We start from the raw sequence: 21,004 nt of genomic DNA, 5'->3' as shown, positions 1-21,004 counted from the left end.
GTAGGGAATAGATCTACATTTAACCTAAGAATGAAACAGCTAAACTCTCACTGTTACTTGAAAAAATAAAACAAATAATCCTCACAGGAAAAACAAAACAAAACAAAACAGGATCTGGAATGAGCAGGTAGGTGTGAAATTGATCATGTGGGTGTTAGGGCTGCCAACACAGCCCCGTTGCTGCCAACAGAGTTTGGAGGGGGTGTTTTGCACTCAAACCAGGGATCGTCACCATGCAGTGTGTGAACCCCATAGGGAGAGGATCTCCTGGGAGTCGGGAAGAACATGTTAGAATTTGTACAGTTTATCTAGCATTTTAAATTTTAAGAATGAAATTAAGTTCTAATAATACTTAGCAGGTGACACTGGTAGCCTGAACTCATTCATCAGATGGCCCTGTGATGTACACTGGGCACTCCATACAGAGAATTTGATAGTGGAACCCTTACCAGTCCGTTAACTCTCAGCATATTGCAGCATGTGATGCTTTCTGTGTTCCTGGTTAGGTAGATTTACAGTATATTAACAGTAACTTACAAAATGGACGAGCAGCTTAAAATAAATTATTGTATGGAAAAACTGTGGATTAAAGGGACAACCACTAATGCAAAAACAGGTAAAGTAGAAAAAGGTGAAGCTAACAATCTTTCTATTCCAATAGAAAAATCAAAATTCTCCTATTCTGATGAGCTCTTAGTCAGCCACAGGACTAAGTAAAAAGAATGACAATTTAATTTTCTTTGATAAGAAGGCATAAAAAAAAAAGCCCTTTAAAATGATTGAGAAGACCATTTGTAGAATCAAATTGCATTCACTGTCATAAATGAAGACACCTTCCCTCAATCTATAGTCAGATATTAAATAACAATCATGACTAACACATTGTTAAAAAGTGAAGCTTTCAGTACCTGAACATAAGCATCTATAATTTAAAGCAAAATGTTTTTTACATCATTAATATATTTTAATTTTTATTATATCCTTATCAACCCTTTTAATTTCACTTTCTGTACATGTTTCATATCATGATACATTAGCACAGTAGTGAAGGATTTTAGAATATGTTGAAATCTGTTCTCAAATACTTTTTACTGAAAAGGTGCATCTTTAAAAATTTTAGAGACCATTGTTTTAAAATAACATCTGTCTCTTTCAGTCTTTGTCTCAGATTATGATATTTAAGGAAATTTTACTGTGTTTCAGCTTATTTCTTGTAGTTGTCTGATATATGGGACTTCAAATAGAAGTGTTTGCTTTCTAAGATGCAAAGGTCTAATGGCAACTTGTCGTGAAGCTCATCTAAGGCCACTGCCCAGTCTTCCTTTGCTTATAATTTGTACGCCAATTCTTCTCACCACCAGCAACACTCAGAGATCTTTTTGAAGTGCCCACACGAATCTTAGGCAGGAATACCTGTGACGTTAATGCCATCTGAACGTTGGCACCATACAGTTCGTTCATTATTGTTCCAAAGACTTGCTTTCCATGTGTAGTGATAACATTTACCTCCTGCAAGTAAATATGATAACAGCGGTTCTATTATACGTCACATCAAAGCAGAATAAGCATTGATCAATCAAGGCTAAGAGTTGAAAAGTGCTCTTGGTACCTGTACAAGGGCGTGTTTCTACAACCTGCTGGGGGCAACCGTCTTGGTTCTCAAAAGACTGAATTATAAATGTCCTTGACCTAGACTGGCGACCCATAGTCTCGAAGCTTCTTCCCTCGATGCAGGTCAGTTCACACGTGCTCCACTCTGACCATTCCGTTAAATGGCAGTCTCCTGGGGGATTACGCAGCACAGAGCAGAGGAAAGAACGTGAAAACTGGCCCTTGACACCATTTACATGCACAGGTTCACGGTGAGATTTGTGTGGTGGTGCAGTGATGGGGTGGGTTCCAGAAACTATGCATTCCACACTGATAAATTTTCTAATTAGAAAATACTAAGAATGAGGCAGTAATCTGTGGTTTAATCTAGTTGAGCAAAAGAGCACCAAACACTAGACTGCCATTGTTTTGCTTCCGATCATGGCAGTTTTATCTAGAGAACACTGTGACTACTAGTGATAATAAAATTTTTAAAAGGAAGTGTAAAGATTACGTCAACTCAGTTTTTAAAGAGCAGCGTAACATCATAAAATAGATGTTCACAGAAATCATATAAAGGGAATAAGTCAGTTACTGAAGTGGAATATCTTTGAACTTAAAGAATGTTTAATTTAATAGTCTAAACATACACACATTTATGTGTATACATATATGTCCATATGTAGGTATGTGTTTTTACACACATATATGTTACATGCCATGTTATAAGGATATATAAGGATATGTTAAGCCACCTTAAACTCATGTCATATAAGCTAAGCTGTGTTATTAGGATTAAGATAAACTCGTAAATCTTCTGTAACTAATAATGACCTTCACGATTACATAGAACTTGCCTGTTTAACAGAGTGTTTCTGTGCACTTATAGCCTTACTTGTCCCCACCCATGTCATCACCCAGGGGTTCATCCACTCATGGATTCCGTCAGTATTTTTTGAGCGCTGGCCAATGTGCTAGGTGCTGTCAGGTCAGGTATTATTAACACATTTTCTAGATGGAGCAACCATTGCTCAAAGGGACCAGACTGTATGTCCCAGGTAAAACACCAGTGAAGTGATACTGACAAGATTCTAACTTAGCTCTTAAATTTCCAAGTCCACTGCTTTTTTCCCCCACTCTGGCCTACTTTGCCTCTGTTGAAGCTGTGAGGTATATTCCAAAGTGATAACCACAATGACAAATGAATTAAAGTTAGTTAAAAACTTCAACTTGGATGAGAGAGCACTCAGGAAATTAATAGAAAAGAAAGAAATAAAAAGGTCACCATGGAAGGCATTCCCGATCATTTCAAATTGCCTACCTGGGCAAGGCACAGAACATGGCTGCTTCAGGATGCCGTCTTGAAAGGGCATCTCTCCACACAGTGCATTGTCTACAGGTACAGTCCAGTGAAACACTGAACCACTGTGGACCACACAGGAGAGGCTGCGGGTCTGGACTCCTTCCCCACAGTCTCCACCCTGTCAGAGGAAAGGATGCTGTCATCATTACCCGAATCATGATCATCTCAAAGTTTGGCCTCCTGCCATCTCTTGCTCAAAAAAACCCTAGTTGCATATTTCGGCAGCTTCCTCCTCTTGAGAGTTACCTTTCAATTGTTGACAATAAGGCATCCCTGAGCAATTCTCCTAGAGCTGATAGAGCAACTCAAAGTACAAATGCAAATCTATGCCTTGGAATTTATGCACTCAGAATATGACGATTCATTTTGGAACTCAGCCAGGATTGACTGAAAAAGAAAAACAATACCTAATTTGTCTAGGTGCATGTGATAAAATGGCCTAATCCATAATCACTCCCCCAAGAGAGCATGTACAGCCACATCTGACAGCATACATATAACACAGAGATTACAATACTTGTCCAAGCCTCCAGCACATGACTCACCTGTGTACAGTAGGAGAAAGGTACTTTCCCACATGGATTAGTTTTGGGTTTCCAGTAAAACACTGATTTTTCTCTATTGCCACGAGAAGTTATTTTCCCAGAATGCCTTCTGTGCTGAATACTATTCTTTGAAGATATTTCATACAAGTCCCACTTATATTATTCTTGGCGACTAGAAAAAAAATTGTGCAGTGTCTCACAGAAACAGAAGCTTAGAATTGGAAGGCACTTAGTGGTTAACTAGTGCAACCATCTGCCTGATGAAAGATTTCCTACCGTAACATTTTTAGCAGATACTCATGAGATGAGTATTATCTCCTCGGTTTTAGTCAGGTGCTCATACTTCAAAAAAAGTCCACTGGCTATTTGGATAACTGTAGAGGGGTAGCTCTGTTTTTGTATAAGTGCCTTAGAAAACAGAGCCTAAGACAAAGCTTCTATACTAAAAGGAGGTGAAATCCCGGGATAGCAAGAGTGAGGGTGAAAGAGCCATCGCAGGTATGAAGGAAAAGGAAATATAAGGTAGTGTGTTGTCAACTGGCCTAAACTTCCGATCAAACACAGCTGGTTTCTTGGTCAATCGCAACATCTTCTAGACAGGCTGTAGGACCATCCATGAGGTGGGGAGGGAGGGAAAAGGGAGAGGCATTACATGTCAGCTCCTCCTTGGATTCAGTCCTCACTGATCAACCTTCACCCCATGGAGCATTAACTCCTCTGTACTTCCAAGGTATGTTACTCAGCTCCCACTAAGTCCAGAAATTGGTGGAAGAGCTAGAGCTTTCATGACTACTACTGGTATGGATGGAGAGAGAGAGAGAGAGAGAGAGAGAGAGAGAGAGAGAGAGAAGTGGGAGGTATGGAGAGAGAGAGAGAGAGAGAGAGAGAGAGAGAGAGAGAGAGAAGGAGAGAGAGGATGACCCTCTGCACGGGCTCTGTTGCAGCAGATAAGGATGCTCCATGTTACAAATCATTATTAGGTGACAGTCAGACAACTGGGCTCTGTACTGGGAAACTGAGTTTCAGCTCCTTCTTATTTCCCACCCCCCCTCCCACCCCAACAGAACCCAGGAACTGCATTGCTATAGGCCTGGTAGCTTCTGTGGCCGTGGCGGCAGCAGGAGTGAAGAGGGACAGGGTGGGCAGCGAAAGCAGCCATGACAGTGCTTCTGGGCATATGCAGCAGGTGACCTAGGGGTTGATGGGCCTGCTGGGCACCATCCAGGTCAAGGCACTGCGGCAGCGGCTGCTGAGCGTCAAGGGCAGGTTTGTGGATGGACTGCCGGATGTGCAGGATGGTACAGAGTGGCTGCTGAGAAAAATTCTTCACAGAAGGAAGTTCGGATTCAAAGCCACACTGGCAGAAAGGAAAAGGGGAGACTTGGAGGAGACCTTTCCTCTCCTCCTGCTGAGTTGCAGCGACGTAGGGCCTGATGAAACCGAGAAGACACGCAAATAGGAACGACCACCTCCTTTTCTAGAGCCGTCTTAACAAGAATTATGATTTGTTCATCTAACAATGGCAAGCCCCACACTGGATCTGTCAATACCCCATAGCTGCTCTAACCATCTCTACGGTCATTGTGAAACTGTTTAAAACATGCACCCTAATTTTGAACCTAAGTGTACTTTTTTTTTTTGGAGAAGTAGAAGTTCGACACCAATTCACAGTATATTCATTCAAACCAAATGTTCTGGTAAATGTTCACTCCCTAAAATGGAAAATACCTAGTGTAAGTTAAATTTCTGTTTGGGATTCTCTCTAAGTGATAGGATTCTCTCCATCACTTATTATTCCAGATGATGGATCCATGGCAGAATTGTCTAAGGTGTATGTTTCGCTATAGAGTGTCAGAGTTCGTGAACTTGGAGTCTGAAGATACTGCAGCATGTCTGAAATTTGAAGTTACTGCTCTCTGGAACCTCAGGTAACAGGAGATGCAACTGATTAGAGCTTTGTTTGACATTCCAGGAGATGGGGTGTGCAGAAATGACAGGAAACAAGTCTACATCAGGGATCACTTTAAAAACCAAGACAAACAATAATATGCTCCTAGTATGTATCCATGATCAAACTTAATCTCATACCTTGACAACAACCGCTACTATATGAAGAGAAGTCACCATCAGCATGATAGCTTCATTCATAAAGCAAGCATTCATTCAGTCTCACTCACGAGACTTCACACACTAGGGCTTGAAAACAGAGCCAGGTTTCTTGAGCCAGATGGTCAACAGCAAGGATTCTGTCACTGACTCTCTCCTGTCCAGATCATTAAGGGACTTTCTGTATATTCTGAATCGGCATCACCAGATGTGGATCAGCAGATGGTGCTAATAAGCATAATCAGAGCTGTAATCAAACCTGTGACAACAGCCTCAGTTTATTGAGCTCTGAATTTATGTCAGATACTATGCTAAGCACTACATATTAATTTGTCTATCCCTACCAAAACCCCCTAGCAAAACAGCTACTCTTGCCCCCCCCCCCCCCATGATATACATAAGAAAACAGAGGTTTGGAGAGTTTGAAAACTTGACAAAAACTGCAGAGTGAGGAACTGGAAAAAGTCTTGACCAAAATGAGGCCTGCTGGACTCCAGATTCTGAGCTCCTAAACAGGTTTTGCAGCATACGTGTGGATGCGTGTTATCAGCTGGGGAACTTGGAAAGAGTTAGGAAACCCTGAAAAAAAGTGAAGCCTGAGGATAAACATTTCCATTTGCAAATCCCTTTCCACATAAGATGGAGGCAGAATCGGCATATCCACTGAGCCCTGTGCGAGCTCCTCTTATTAGGGTTTGGTACATTTGATGGCAATCAGCCACTTCAACATCTCTACCACCTCCAGTGAATGAGCTTTCAACCTGCATTTGGCAGGTCAGGATATTACAGAACGAGGAGAAGCAGGACAGCTGTGGGAGAAGTGCGCTTCCTTTGTGTGTGGAGGCCCACGTGTATTTTAATCAGTAATTCCCAAAACTTAGCTTACATAAATGTTTAAGAAAAGGCAACTCGCTGAAAAGATATTGTGTTAATTTACCTCACAAAGCATTCACAAGTAGGCTTTGAAGAGCGGGAGTACAGTTCAAACTCAGGAAAAACTCAACTCAAATATCATCAAGATTCACTTTCTCTTTTGCCTCTGCTTTTTTGTGTCACCTTCCTTGTTCTTCTTGCTTCCAAGTGACTAACTTTACCTACAAGGTGGGAACATGTGGCAGCTAAGAGTTCCTGAAGATAGTATCTTTGAACAGCTTCGATTCCATTCCAAATTCTTGGGGAAGAATGCTGACGGGCCTCCTTTGGGTAAGGTGCCCACACAGGAATAATTACTACAGGCTTGTTTTTTGAGAGCTTTGCCTGGATTGAGTCCAACTCCAGTTGCCTCCCGACTGGAAGTGTCAGTGAGGAAATAACCTCATCTGGAAATCTGAGACACTTCTCAAATTTCTAGATACACCTGCTCTCGTGGTCTCCAGGGCCTCCGTGCCTGGGTACCTCCAATAGATGCCACAACGCCCCCTCTCTATCCCCACCAGCACTGCTACAGAGAATGTTCGCAACCCACCACTCTGGCCCCTGTGGTTCTGGCTAAAGCTCAATACGTGACAGCAAACTGAAACATTACATTTGACATTTCCCCTTAATGTTCCTCTGGGACAAATTGGCAGACATGTCTATTGAAAAAAAAAAAAGGTTCCTGATACCTGAGAAGGTAAAAGGGAAAGTACAAAAGAACATGTGAGGTACAGTAGCAGTTGTATGGCTGGTAAGACATGGAGTGTGGAGTTTGTCCCCCATCCTTCCCCTCCTCTTCCTGTGTTTTCTCTCCCTTCCCCTGCAATGGGTTCCGAATTCTTTGAATTTATTTTCTCTACTTTCTCAACAATTATTAGAAGAAATCTTCCTTCCATTTTCTTAATTGTAATTCCAAGCAGCACTTAAAAAATTGCTGAAGGTTCAGGAAAGAGGGTTTTAGACTAAGACAAAGTATTCATATTTAAAGCTATTAGGTTACTATTTAATTAGCACGGTTACCTTATTTTCTGTAAAAAGGAGACTGAACAAATGTACCACGCATTTTTGTTCCTCTGGGACTTATTAAAATACATGGGCATTTAACTCCTGCAAGATAATAATGCTGCATGGCAATGTCATCCTGACAGGAACACTAAACATCTCCATGAGAATGCAGATTTCTTAATGCATAATCAAAATTATTGTTACCTAATTAAAATCTGCTTTGGAATATGAACTGAAGGATAAGCCGGTAAAATAAGAATAGAGAAAATCAACGTGCTTTTTCTTATACAAGAAGCCAGAGAGAAAAATGCCATTGAGGATCTTTGCTGACCCAGCAAAAGTTCTGGGTATGTGATATATTATGATGTTACTAGGCATTTATATTTCAGGTCAATAAAAAGCAATCGTTGAGGAAAATGTAGTAACCTTGGTTCGTGTAATAATGTTAAAATATAACTTTCATACACTTTTGGTTTTCTGCCCACATGCAAGGTTTTGTCTAAGCCTAAAAGTGCTTTTTTAGGAAAACAGAGTCTACAGCAAGCTGTGCATTTCCATAGCATCAGGGTTTTGCCTAATTGCATAATGCTCTGATATTTCCAACAAGCCAAGAAGATAGAGAATTTTTGAGGATGCCAAAGAGATTGGAAGTCCCCTGAACCAGCTTATTATAAACAGTGCCTAATGAACGGCTATTTATTTTCCTAGCAATATCACTCTGTGTGGGGTTAAGTCATTTGGTTCTTTTCTCCATGTTCTCCATTGCATAAAAATACACCGTGCCAGGCCCCTGGTGTTGTGAAATTTGTTCCATCAGCACATAGGTTTGACTCGACAAGTGCTTCGGACATACTGAGAAGAATTTCTCTGTCATTCCATGACCCACCTCCAACGTACATGCAGACCAGTTGCTGAGGACCCAGCTGTAGCAGGGGGTCGCTGGGCAGGTTTTCTGCTGGGTAAGCTCTGTGGGGCATGGCCGTCCTTCTCCTTGGGTTGGCATAATGATAAATCGAGTCCGGCTCATTCGACCTAAAATGATAAGGAAGATGTCAGCTTTTCCCTTAGAGTTTGGCTTGGAAAGGGAATTAAAGGACAGAATGTTGCCTTACATACAAAAGGCTTCATTAAAACACACTGAACTTTGTCACGTCCAGGTTTCAGTTTTTCTGCCATTTTAATTTAGGTTTCTACGGAGACACGAGTTATCTAAGGTCTGCATAATGCTTAAGGATCTGAAATTCTGTCTGTCTTCTACTTTAGCCGGCTTAAGTCCAAACTCTGTATTGTTGCCAAATAGACTGATCCCCGTGAACACTGGCTGAATGTTAACAAATATTTATCTATTCAGCTTTAAAATAATCCAAGCATCCTGCCTTGGGCTAGGGATATAGTGGTGAAAACACCAGATGTACCTTCTACCTTCACAGACCTTATATTCCATGCTAGGATTACAAATATTAAAGAAAAATAGAGTTGTATCTTCTTTGTTAGGTTCTAAATCAGAAAGTAAGGTAAAAATTGCATATAATCCAAATTACCCTGGAAAATTCCCTAGGAAGTTGCCACCCTGAGGTTCCAATAGTGTCTCTCCATGAATTCAACATGGCCAATTCTCCTAGATTTTAGGACCAATTTCTTTTTTCACTGAGTACAAGATAAAATTGTTGACTTGTGTGAAGAAGCCATGTTGTTTGAAACACATATGTTCAAATGCTGGTACTCCATTTCCTAATGAAAGGAAATTGGTTAGTAAGAATAGCTCAAGAAAGAGTAGGGCTCCCATGTCATCTTATACCCACTCCTAGGCATCAGGTCATAAGCTCATTAAGTGGAAGAGTGGATGGAATTTAAGTGGAAGAGTGGATGGAATTTGTTTCTCTCTCTTGCTCTCCCTCCTACTCCCTCTTGTCCTTGGTCCTTTTTTACTGATGAGGTATGATGTGCATATAGTTTCATTACTGTTAGCTATCTGTGAATTATCTGTGAATCCATGCCCTTCCATTGGTGTTATAAAGTTAATTATGTAATTGTATCTGTGATAAATGTTAAAGGAAAAACAGAAGGTTCTATGAGAGCATGTTATGGGGATGCCACCCAGTGTGGGAAGGAATCAGTTGAGCAGTTGAGCTTTAAGCAGAAATCTGAAGGAGCAGAACAGGTTTGAGGACCTGACAGGCCAGTGTGGCTGGACAGAAAGAGCTAGGAAGAGAATAGGTTGAGGGAATACTGTTAAAGCTATTAAAAGTGGGGTCTTTTAGTTGATGTCAAAGATTCTACATTTACCTCTTAAGAGAAATGGAAAGAGAGTAATGACTTCATTCTGCGTAGAATTCACTTGAAAACCTTGGCTAAGAATTCCCACATGCCCTCAAGTTCAGGGAGAAGTAAGGGTAACTCACACCTTCAGTGAACTAAACCTCTTAGTGACCACCAGAATATTATCATAGATTTGGTGGTAAACTAATTCTCTCTGAGAAGACCCTTTAGGAAAACTAGGAAGTTCTAGTCATTGGATTCTAAATTCCTTGAGGCCTGGGATTCTGTCCCTAACACGGTACTCCATATATATTAAGCACTAATTGAATATTTGTTTAATTCATATTTTTATAAATTGTCTATATGATATTATCTGGTATCTGAAAATGTGTGATGATATATCACCATAATTATTTGGCAGATACCATGTGCTAAGCAATTTTCTAAATACTTTAAATACACTGACTCACTGAATAATCATAACAACCCCGGAGGAAAATGCTATTATTTTTCCATATTATAGGTAACATAGGCCTTGTGAATAACAGAATCTACCCATTCTGCCCCCTGGGCACTGAGAAGAACATATGCTTTGGATAGATGTTCCTTCCCAGCACCACTCAAATCAAATCATACAGGTTGGACATCACCTTATTCATATGAAACACTGTCCCTGCTTGATGAACACATTTGGCTCAAGATTTCACATTAATTCTTGTTTAAATACTCCTCAGTTTTATGATAATCTTTATGTTTATTCTCTTGAACTAAGTATCTATTACCCGAATGTCATTATCATTGCGCTCTGTTCTCTATCCATCTATGTAAGAATAATGACAATGTAGTATCACCTTTATCACAGCTAAAGAGGTTCTATTTCATTAAAACCAAATAACTTCAAGCTTGTTCTTGAACTGATGGCATGCATCATGGCCATTACTTTAGGACTATTTTATTTATTTCAATTAAAGTGACAGATATTTTCTGCTGGACATCAAGGTGGGGGGAACCTAATGAAGTCAATGGAAAAAAAAAATGATGCCGTTACTTTTTGAAATAATGAAGTCTTACAACCACTCATTGAAAGTACATCCATATGATTTCTCTGCCTTTTGCTATCCAAACACCAAGATACGATTTTCAAACAATGCCAACTTCTATCAAGAAGCATATAATCATTCTACATTTTGAAGTATATTATCATGTTTAATTGGCTAATATTAAAGTTCGTAAGAAAAATATTGCTAATGAAGGCACGAGGGTATAAAAGGTACCTACTGCACCTCAAGTTTCTTTGGGTTACTTGATATCTTTTAATAAGTTCCTTTTTCTAAGTCAGGGGTATTTGGTTGTATAAATTAAATAATCAGAGAAAGTATCCCTTAAATTAGGCACTTTCCCCACAATTCCTGAAGTTGTAAATATAAAATCTAGCTACATGGGATACAGATGGTATAGACAAGGAGGCCCACCATTTCCATTGGTCCCTGGAATTCTAAACATCACACTGGTTGTAATATTCAACCTTGCACCTATCTCTCGGCAGTAATTCTTCTATTATAAAAGGGACCTCTAATGGCAGGAGACTTAAGGAATTGTTTTGTGATAGTGATTTTTCATGAGAGAGAGAAAGCAGGGGAGGATGTGGGCAAATGAAAGATATTTAAAATTATGATCTGATATAGAATATGAGAAAAAGAAAATTTTAAAATAGCTGATGAATGGCGCAAAGAAACCTGGACTTGGCATCAAAATTCTCTAGTTGGAAACAGTTCTCTCAAATAAACAGCTAGTAAATGATGTGACTGTATGAAAGTACTTTAACTCCACTGAGCATCAATTTCCTCTCCTGTAAAATAAAATTAAGTATACGGAGAGTCATTATCTGAGGATAATTCATGCTGGGGAAAATGCCACTTAAAAATGAATGTATTTCAAATAGGAATTCAATTATTTTTAATAAATAATGAAAAATGTCTAAATGGGACTTTTTCTGCAAGTAAAAAGTGTGCAAGTGGGTTTATTTTATCTAATATCAACTACCATGCAGGTAATTGCAACTATGCAGTTATTATTAGGACAAAGAATAAATTAACCATTGATATTTTTTACAGAATTTTATGATGACCCTATGAAAGTTTTATTCTATTGCGACTGGCTTTTGCAGTTTGATCATAGAATCTTTGTTATTTGAGTCACTTTTCATCAATTTTCTCAAGAGCTCCGCTTACCCTTTGGTGTACAGATTGCTCCATTTTGTGCCCCTTTTTTGTGGGTAAACATTCCAGTTGCAGCTAGAGATGGACCAACAAATACCTTGATGCAATGACAGGGCATGTGCGTTAATCCAGGAGACTCGTTGACTGGGGGACGGCTTTATAAGTGGTCAGTTCAACAGCCAATATTTTGATAGTATGAGGGGTTCTGCTTCCTATAGATCTCACAATTATGCTGATTCAGGTGCAGAATACTGAGATGATGAGGACTCCTTGGACTAATCTCATGTTGTATATGAATTTAAAAATACCATATATGAACTACCTTAACAACATGACTAAAACAGAGTAGGTGCTGGCTAAATCTTAATATTTTTAATCATTTATTTTGACAACTACTATTTCATATCAATTCCTAGACCTGGCCCTGGAACAAACCTGTAATGGGTATATAAAGCATGCTACTTGTATTCTATTGGGCTTTTTCACATTAAATGCACACAGCTACGAAGTCCATAATGATTTAGCCTGGTCCCACCCTACCTCTTACACCCTAGCCTACACTCCTTCTGCCCTCAGAGTAAGAGTGAAGGTGGCTGCCGTCCACATCCTCATGCTTCCAATCTAAGAATAAGAGAAATTTCTTGGACACTCTCCAGACAACTCTTGTTTAGGTTTATGAATCTATTTGAAACCTGAATTCAATAGTTGATGTAGACAATATGTTTAATGGGTAATACCAATGAGATATAGAAACTGATTCTTTTATTCATCTGCACTTCAGGCTATAAAAGAGAGAAAAGCACTAGCTCCAAAATGTTTCCACTTGAATAAAGACCCAGATTACAGTAGGTTAAGTTTGTTAGCAATTCTCTCTGAAACTTTTTCTCCCCTCCCTTTAGGAATATTGGGAACTCATTATAAGCAACAGTGATACTAGGCCTACTGTTAAATTAGCAATAATTTCTGGCATTGAAGGAAAAAGGATTGCATGGTAAGACTTCCAGAAGAAAATAGATAGTGGGGCACACTAGTTGTAACACACAAACATACCCCCCCCTCCCAAAGAAAGGCCAATATTGGTTTAAAGCATATTGGACCAGATCACACTCCCATTGAACTCAGCAGCGGTCAGCCTTCACTCTGAGGCTCCACTGACAAAGGGGATGTGGGAAATTTTAAGCAGTAAAAAAAAAAACCCTCAAAACTCGTTACATAGGGCTTCCCTGGTGGCACAGTGGTTGGGAGTCCGCCTGCCGATGCAGGGGACACGGGTTTGTGCCCTGGTCCGGGAAGATCCCACATGCCGCGGAGCGGCTGGGCCCGTGAGCCATGGCCGCTGAGCCTGCACGTCCGGAGCCTGTGCTCCACAACAGGAGAGGCCACAACAGTGAGAGGCCCGCGTACCGCAAAAAAACCCCAAAACAACAAAAAACTCATTATATATTTGTCAATGTATACATTCATTAAGTCAAACACAATGGTTCTCTGTTCTGACCATACACTCAGATCCAGGGAGCCAGTCACCAGCACTGTTACAGTGATAGGCTCTACACAATGGTTCTTCTGTGGCCCTGACAGATGCTCATTGAATTAATTGAAAATCATGGTTTTGATAGCTCTGGACAATTTGAATACGACCCAGGCACACAATGCAAAGCACGTTTGAATGGGAAATTGGAAAAGGAAATATAAGAATAGAGCAATGACGATAATACCGGTTTAATCTTAAATAGTTCATTAAATATCTGAGCAATTTATATGAACATACCTATAAACTCCAATGTACCGTAGCCATGTAAATACGAAGACAGTAGTATATGAAGTCACTTTGAGCTTACAGAATGTTATTTGAATATTTCTATTACTGGTTTGCTTTCTACCTGGGAACTATTTTTTTTAACATGAGTTATATTTTCAAGGCATGTGCACAACCGTTGGCAGGGAATGGTCTTCCTGAGCTGACATCTGTAAGGGTTGGCCAACCTACACCACAAAGAATGATGTTCAGTGTCACTAACCGCAAGGTGATGATGGTCCTTCCTGATATGCACCAAAAAATTAGGTTACCGAATAAAATGTTTCCAATTTTAAGTATTTGCTACTCTGAATTTATTCTTAAGCTTTTGATGGCTGCTACCTAGTATTAGTCAGTTGAAAATACTAGCAGATTACAAAATAAATGGAAAAAGAAGCAAAGGGATACTAACAACCACCTCGTTAATAGCTGGTCAGGCCAATCTATTAATCAATTTTCATCACATATGTCTCTGTGGTTAAGGCAATTTATTGTATAATACCTTTTGTCATTATAAAAGTATTCCTCATTATGAAGGGAGGGTCTAAATTAATTGAGTGAATACAATGTTCTAGGATATAGAGACGATATAGCATATTCTTGCTTAGTTCTGTTCCCTTCCTTATCCTGCTTTCTTTGCTTTCTTTCCCCTGACAGCACCTGTTCTCCCCACCCGCCTCAAATCTATCACTTCAACAAGAATCCCAGTCTCATTTCCTATGTGATAAACTGAAGCCCAGAGAAATTAAATAATTTTTGCAAAGTCACACAGCTAGAAGGATGGGAATAAAAATTGCTTTTACTCCAAAAGCATCTGCTTTCCAACAAATCTCACCTGGTCCAAGTCAGTTATCAGATGCTATGCTGAGGTCATTAGGCCACTTGAACAAGTCTGAGAAGTACACTTAGGCCTCCCCTCTGCAATAAATGGGTTACCTGTATTCATACATTTCATATTCTCCTTTAGAAGAAACTACTTACAATTATGGTATTAACACCTTACTCTGTGATAACTTTTTATTTGCTTTTGGGTACTTGTCAGAGTAAATTTCTGAAAGCAGAAGTAAGTTAGATTGTCTATAAAATGCTCAGTTAATTTCATGCAGTTCTTTATGCCGGACATCTGTTTTTTACTTCTTTTAATGCACATCATCTGGAATTTCTATCCAAGTTTATTTTTTAAGTGCCAAGTTTGTTGTAAATATACAGCCTGGATTGACGTGGATTGGGGATCAAGGTTATTTTCTAATATAACGGAGTGAAGAAAAACTACGATCTTGATCTGCAGCCTCAAGATAGATCTTCAGCATGTGTTTGGCATTGCTGAAGATGGAAGGTGCCGTAATGATTCTGCCTTCAGAGCTACAGTCCATGAGTTTCCCCTATAGAGGGACTCCTTGGCTTGTCTAAAAATGGCTTTAGGCATCCAGACACCTTTCATCATAGAGAACACTCAAGTTAGGCAAGGCAAAGAGTCCATAAGTTTTTCAGAGTAAAATAGATGAGCCCCAGCCATGACCAGCTGTTTGGGGGTGGGGTTAGCGAAGTAAGGAAGTAACAAGACCACAGTTTTAGAGGTCAAGATAGACCATGGTATCACGGGAGTGAGATAGGTCTTTTAAAGGCAGAAGATTAGGCACCGTTGCCTTTGCTTGGAGAGAGAGCTCCAGATTTCTCTGTGACAGTGCGTATGCATTCTAGCTGCTTATTTTCAGTTCTTTTCCCAACAATCACATTTCAGACCCATTAAGAGGTATCAAAACTTGACAGACCACTGTAAGTATACAGCAGAAATACCCGCAATGAGGCTCTCTCCGTGGGATGCAAGATGACAAAGTCACAGAGAGTGATTTTAGCAATCCTGGAGCTATTCTATCAGTCTCACACATTCCCTATCTGGAAGACTGGCTCCCTGCAGCTATATTCCAATTAGATGGAAGAGATAATAATATGCAACACTGCTAGTTATGAGACAAGTATACATTTAGGAGGCTTAAAATTCAGAGAGACTTAAAGCCCTCACTGCCCTTTATGTTCCAATCTGAGATCCATTTCCTCTGCTTATTCTTAAATACACCTAAAAATTATGAGAATTTTTATAAAGTGACATAGCACCCAACCCAGGACCAAGTACATAACATGAACATTTACATATTACAGTGTCAGATGTAAAGGGGCACAGTGGAGAAAATGGGGCTTAGAAGACACCTGAACTTGGGTTCAAATGTTTCCTCTACAACTGACAAGTTGTGTGACCTTGAGCAGGTTACTTAATTGCCTGTCACCATACCTGTAAAGTTATGCCTATAATTTCATAGTATTCTTTTTTTTTTTTTTTTTTTTTTTTTTTTTTTTTTTGCAATACGTGGGCCTCTCACTGTCGCGGCCTCTCCCCTTGCCGGACACGCAAGCTCAGCGGCCATGGCTCCGCGGCATGTGGGATCCTCCCGGACCGGGGCACGAACCCGTATCCCCTGCATCGGCAGGTGGACTCTCAACCACTGCGCCACCAGGGAGGCCCCATAGTACTCTTGTAAAGAGCTAAAATACTCCTGGTACCAATAATTGTGCCTTTGACCAATAGATATTAAAAAATAATTATTCTAATATTTCGTCTTTTTACCAATAAAAAATAGTGGAAGTGAATTCTGCAAAGGCTGGCTCAGTCTTACAACTGGCCATTGGAAAAGCCAGCTTTAAAATTGGATATTCTTCTCTAGTCTTTCTTTTTTCCCATTCTGTAATTCAGCTGCTTGTTCTTTGTCATAGGAACTAATTACTTAATATAGTCAATAAGTTTGAGCTGTTATAACTATTGGACTCTGTGTGATCAAGGATATGACACTGATCATGTTTTATTCAGACATAAACTGAAGGTTACTGGCTTGCCTTTTAAAATCTTTAAACAAAAAGAAAAAGAAAAAAGCTGGAAAGCACAAACTTGTGGTGCTTTGGAGTTAATACAAAATTATTATTTTCACTATGGACTAGAGTGGACAGAAAAATCATATGCCATCTGTGAAACACAAGAGGCAGGCTGGATTACATAGTATAGAAAAATATTATAAACTCATACACCCCGAATTAAAAAATATGAAAGAGGAACAAATCATAATCTGGGATTAAGAACCTTCTTGGAACGTTTTGCTTAAATAATAATTATGAATAATTCATGATATGCTAAATTTAGGGAGTTCTACATTCCACTGAACTGATGAAAATTCAACAAAGATCATGACGAATCCAAATATTAAGCTCTTCTATTTCATGCTTTGATCTTTGAAATCTATCTAAAAAGATCCCTTAGTGGAAGTCTAGAATCAGTCTCTCTTTAACGTGAAATAAATTGGATTCAAGCTGTTCTAACCTTGAAATCTTTAACACAATTAGAAAGTATATGCCAAGCATCAGGTGTACATTAAAGAGACAACCCAGACGCTTGGAAATAAAAAAGAGCTCCCTTCAAAGTTTCCCCTCAGATCAATGTAGTTCTGTGGGTTTGATGGGGAAGTGTGGCTATGGGGGAAGCATCCAGGACACCCAGTTTGCCAGGATTTGCCCGACAGCCCGGTGATTTCCTAAACGGAGACAAAGGTGTGCAGTTTGCTCTTGATAAAGAAGTCAGCGGAGAGCCGCAGGTGCTGAAGTCAGACTCCTCTGCAACTTGCTTGCGCACTTTCATGTGACTAAATAAACTCTGTCTCCTCGTGTGGTCCCTGCCCCATTGCCGTCACCACTTGGAAAAAAGAAAGCGGCTAGTACAAAAGACAGCTGCGGGGGCCACATAGCACAGGGAGATCAACTTGGTGCTTTGTGACCACCTAGAGGGGTGGGATAGGGAGGGTGGGAGGGAGACGCAAGAGGGAAGAGATATGGGGGTATGTGTGTGTGTATAGCTGATACACTTTGTTGTAAAGCGGGGGCTAACACACCATTGTAAAGCAATTATACTCCAATAAAGATGTTAAAAAAAAAAGAATAATAGAAGGTGGCAAACTTACATTAATATAAACTGACTGTGGAAAGGCCCTAAATAAATATGTTCTGAATTGGAAAAATAAAATAAAGTGATTATTGAAAAAAACATTTAAAAAGACAGCTGTGGGCACACCATTTTAGAAGAGACAAGGCGCAGATGTTTTTCAATGGTAGTTTCCAACCTTTTTGGCGCCAGAGTTTGGTCTCTTTTAAGAAACAAGTTCATCTGTGCCATATATTGCTGCATTTGATTATTTGCTGTTTGTTTGTCACTTTTAGCTTGTGCTGCCTGAGGATTAAGGCATGATTTAAATGCAGAGTTGTCTCATTTTGGAAACAGTACTATCTGCCAGGGGGCTGGTGATCAGAAAAGAGAGGTGCTGGAAGATTGGAGCTGGAAGGGGGGCTGGAATATGGAAGTATTGATAGTTTGAGGGCTGGCAGAATAGAATAGAATAGAATAGAACCACAAAGCCTGTCTCAGCAGTGTCCTGACGGTAGCTGCCTAAAAATTCAAGGGTTATGTGTCCTATTCTTTGTACTGTTCATTTTATTTATTTTTTTAAAGATGAAGATTGGGCACAAATATAATTTAAAAATATTCCTTTTTACATTTTTGTTTGTAGGTCCCGATATAGAGCCTTGAATGCAACAGGTAGTCAAAAAATGCCTGTGAGATTGAACCCTGAGAAGTCTAGTAAAGAAAACACCAGTTACAAGAACTACAGCACCTTGTCACTCAATTCTGACATATCACCTCCTCAGTGGCCTCTCTTCCCACATCCCTCACTCCCCTGCAAGACACTTGTTATTCTCCATCACATAACTTGTTTTTTGTTTCAACACAGCACTCATCAGTGTCTGTTACTTTTGTGTATATTCACTTCTCTATTTGCTGTCTCCCTGTCTTGTCATCACCATCTAGTTTCCTACTAGAATGTTAGTTTTATGAAGGCAGGGGACTTTGTTTCCCTGGGATCTTATCCTTTCTATACATGGTGTATCCTCAGCTCCTGGGAGAATGCCTGGCTTTGGGGAAACTTCCAGTGAGTATTTGTGAAATATATGAGTAAACATCTCTACAGCCCTGACTTCTAGAAGTCAAAATAGCAGGGTGACCATATAATTTATTTTCTGCACTGCCACTTTTGACAATGAAAGAGTACACCAATAGGTGTCAGGATAAGGATAATAGCTGTAAACTTTATAAGTCCTGGTTCAATAAATAAAGGAAAAATGGAATACATATACATTTAGATTCCTGGAAGGTTTGCCAGGAGTATCAGGATTATGGAATATTTTTTAAAAGGCATTATTACATCTTAATTCAGGAAATCAAGGCATCTAAAGGTCAAGAAAGGATTCTCAAGAACTTATCCTAGCAGACCCTTAGAAGCTAGCTAGAGGTGATTTACAACTAGTGCTATATTTATGTGCCAATGGAAACTATCAAATGACTTCCAAGTGCTTTACACCATTCGATTTCTCTACGTAGTTAACATCCCTTCTTTAGTCCTTCTGTGCCTTAGGTCACACGATGACTTTCCTTAGGAAATTTTCGATTGTTTGTCTTTGTTTATTATTCTAAGGATTAGAAAAGGTGAATTTAAGTTCAAACTCTAATTGCCTAGAAATCTCTAATAGTGGGATTCATATTTGGAAAGTATTTTTCCTTGTTTGTTTTTGTTTTTCAAGTAGACTAATGAGGTCTCATGAGTTCACAGCACTAACAGAACTGCTTGAAAAATTAAAGTCATATTTTATAATACTAAACTTACAATTGGGGGTCTTAGTTTCAAAAGTAGTGTATTAGCATAACATGGAGATCTGTTACGTTTCACTGACTTTGTACAGTGGCAGAATTAGGATATTTGGGGCAAAAATAATGATAAACAGATCTTCTGTCTCCTTGCATTGAACACATTCTTGAGTAATGATACTCAAGACTTGTGAGTTTAATTAGAGAGAGAGGAAAATAGCCCCTGGCGGGGGTTGGCTGCCTTTGGGCTTACAATCCAGTCTGCAAGCTTTTCCCCTTCAAACTTTCCCCTATAGTCCAGAACCACCTGGGCAGTGACAAACATTAACTGAGATTTCCCCCATGTGCCAGGTACTGTGCTTCATGGGAACTAGAGGGGTTCACCCATGAAGAACCCAAACAAGGTCATTAATTCCTTAGACAGACAGATATTAAAATTGATTCAGGGACTTCCCTGGTGGTCCAGTGGGTAAGACTCCACACTCCCAATCCCCGGTTGGGGAACTAGATACTTGCGTGCATGCCACAACAAAGATCCCGTGTGCCGCAACTATGACCCAGTGCAGACTAAATAAATAGATAAATAAATAAATAAATATTTTTAAAAAAATGCCATTTGAAACATTGTAAATGTTCATTGCAATATACCTATATTGACATGATGACAAAATAAAAATCATAAAAAGAATTGATTCAATTTATACATAATTAAAGTATTAGAAGGTGATAGTGGGGGTGATGGTGAGATTATTCCATGGGAGGCAAGGAATCAAGGTGGAAGGAAGCATACACTCAAGATCGTGACTGAAATATACTATATCACAGCAGAGAGATCCAACATGATAGTGGAGGGTGATGGGGATAGAGAGGCAGGCATGCGGGAGATCCTGCAGATCCTCGTGGACCATGCTCACAATACAGGACTTCATCCCTTCTCTACTTTTCCATGCTACCCTTTACGGCTGTTCTCATAGCCGTAGGAGAGTCACACCTCCTAGCAGAGGCCCATGAGGACAAGACTGCAGTGCTTCTGGCTGTGGGATAACCAGGGTAGCTCACGCTGGACAGGGAAGCAGCCAGTTATTCACATCACTAATGCAAATAACACCTCTAGTTTAATGAACTCATCTACATGTAATATTACCTATTTGTTTACTGTGTGTTGTCCCTCAACTAGATTGTAAGTGTCACGAGAAGAGGGAAATTGTCTTCCCCCCGCCCCTCACTGCTTCATGTCCAACACATTGTACTATGACTGGCACATTAGTATTTGTTTAATGGATAAATGACTCTTAAGTCAATAGGAAAACAACTGTTCAGATTTGCATTTTCAAAATATTACTTAGACTGTGATTTTAATGTATGGACTTTGAGTGGGGTAAAAGGATGAGATGTGAGAGTGGACCATGAGAGGAACTGAGTCTATGGGAAAATCTTTAAAAGACCTAGGGAGTCGCTGATAACACTCTT

At 39.7% G+C, this 21,004-nt stretch overlaps 1 protein-coding gene across 1 annotated transcript in view; it reads right to left on the bottom strand.

Annotated features, from left to right (window-relative positions):
- THSD7B (thrombospondin type 1 domain containing 7B) overlaps positions 1–21,004 on the bottom strand; it is a 701,170-nt gene that overhangs the window by 17,016 nt on the left and 663,150 nt on the right. Inside the window, exons 21-24 of the mRNA XM_007456952.1 lie at positions 8,411–8,556; positions 2,912–3,071; positions 1,610–1,783; positions 1,414–1,509 (exon numbers count right to left, since the gene is read on the bottom strand). Coding sequence (XP_007457014.1) covers positions 1,414–1,509; positions 1,610–1,783; positions 2,912–3,071; positions 8,411–8,556 — 576 coding nt within the window. The remainder of the gene's footprint in view (positions 1–1,413; positions 1,510–1,609; positions 1,784–2,911; positions 3,072–8,410; positions 8,557–21,004) is intronic.

This window comes from Lipotes vexillifer, unplaced genomic scaffold (assembly GCF_000442215.2).
Source record: "Lipotes vexillifer unplaced genomic scaffold, Lipotes_vexillifer_v1.1 scaffold1211, whole genome shotgun sequence".
Taxonomy (NCBI): Eukaryota; Metazoa; Chordata; class Mammalia; order Artiodactyla; family Lipotidae; genus Lipotes; species Lipotes vexillifer.
The sequence above is the reverse complement of the archived record's forward strand: the minus strand, read 5'-3'. Positions and strand labels throughout refer to the sequence as shown.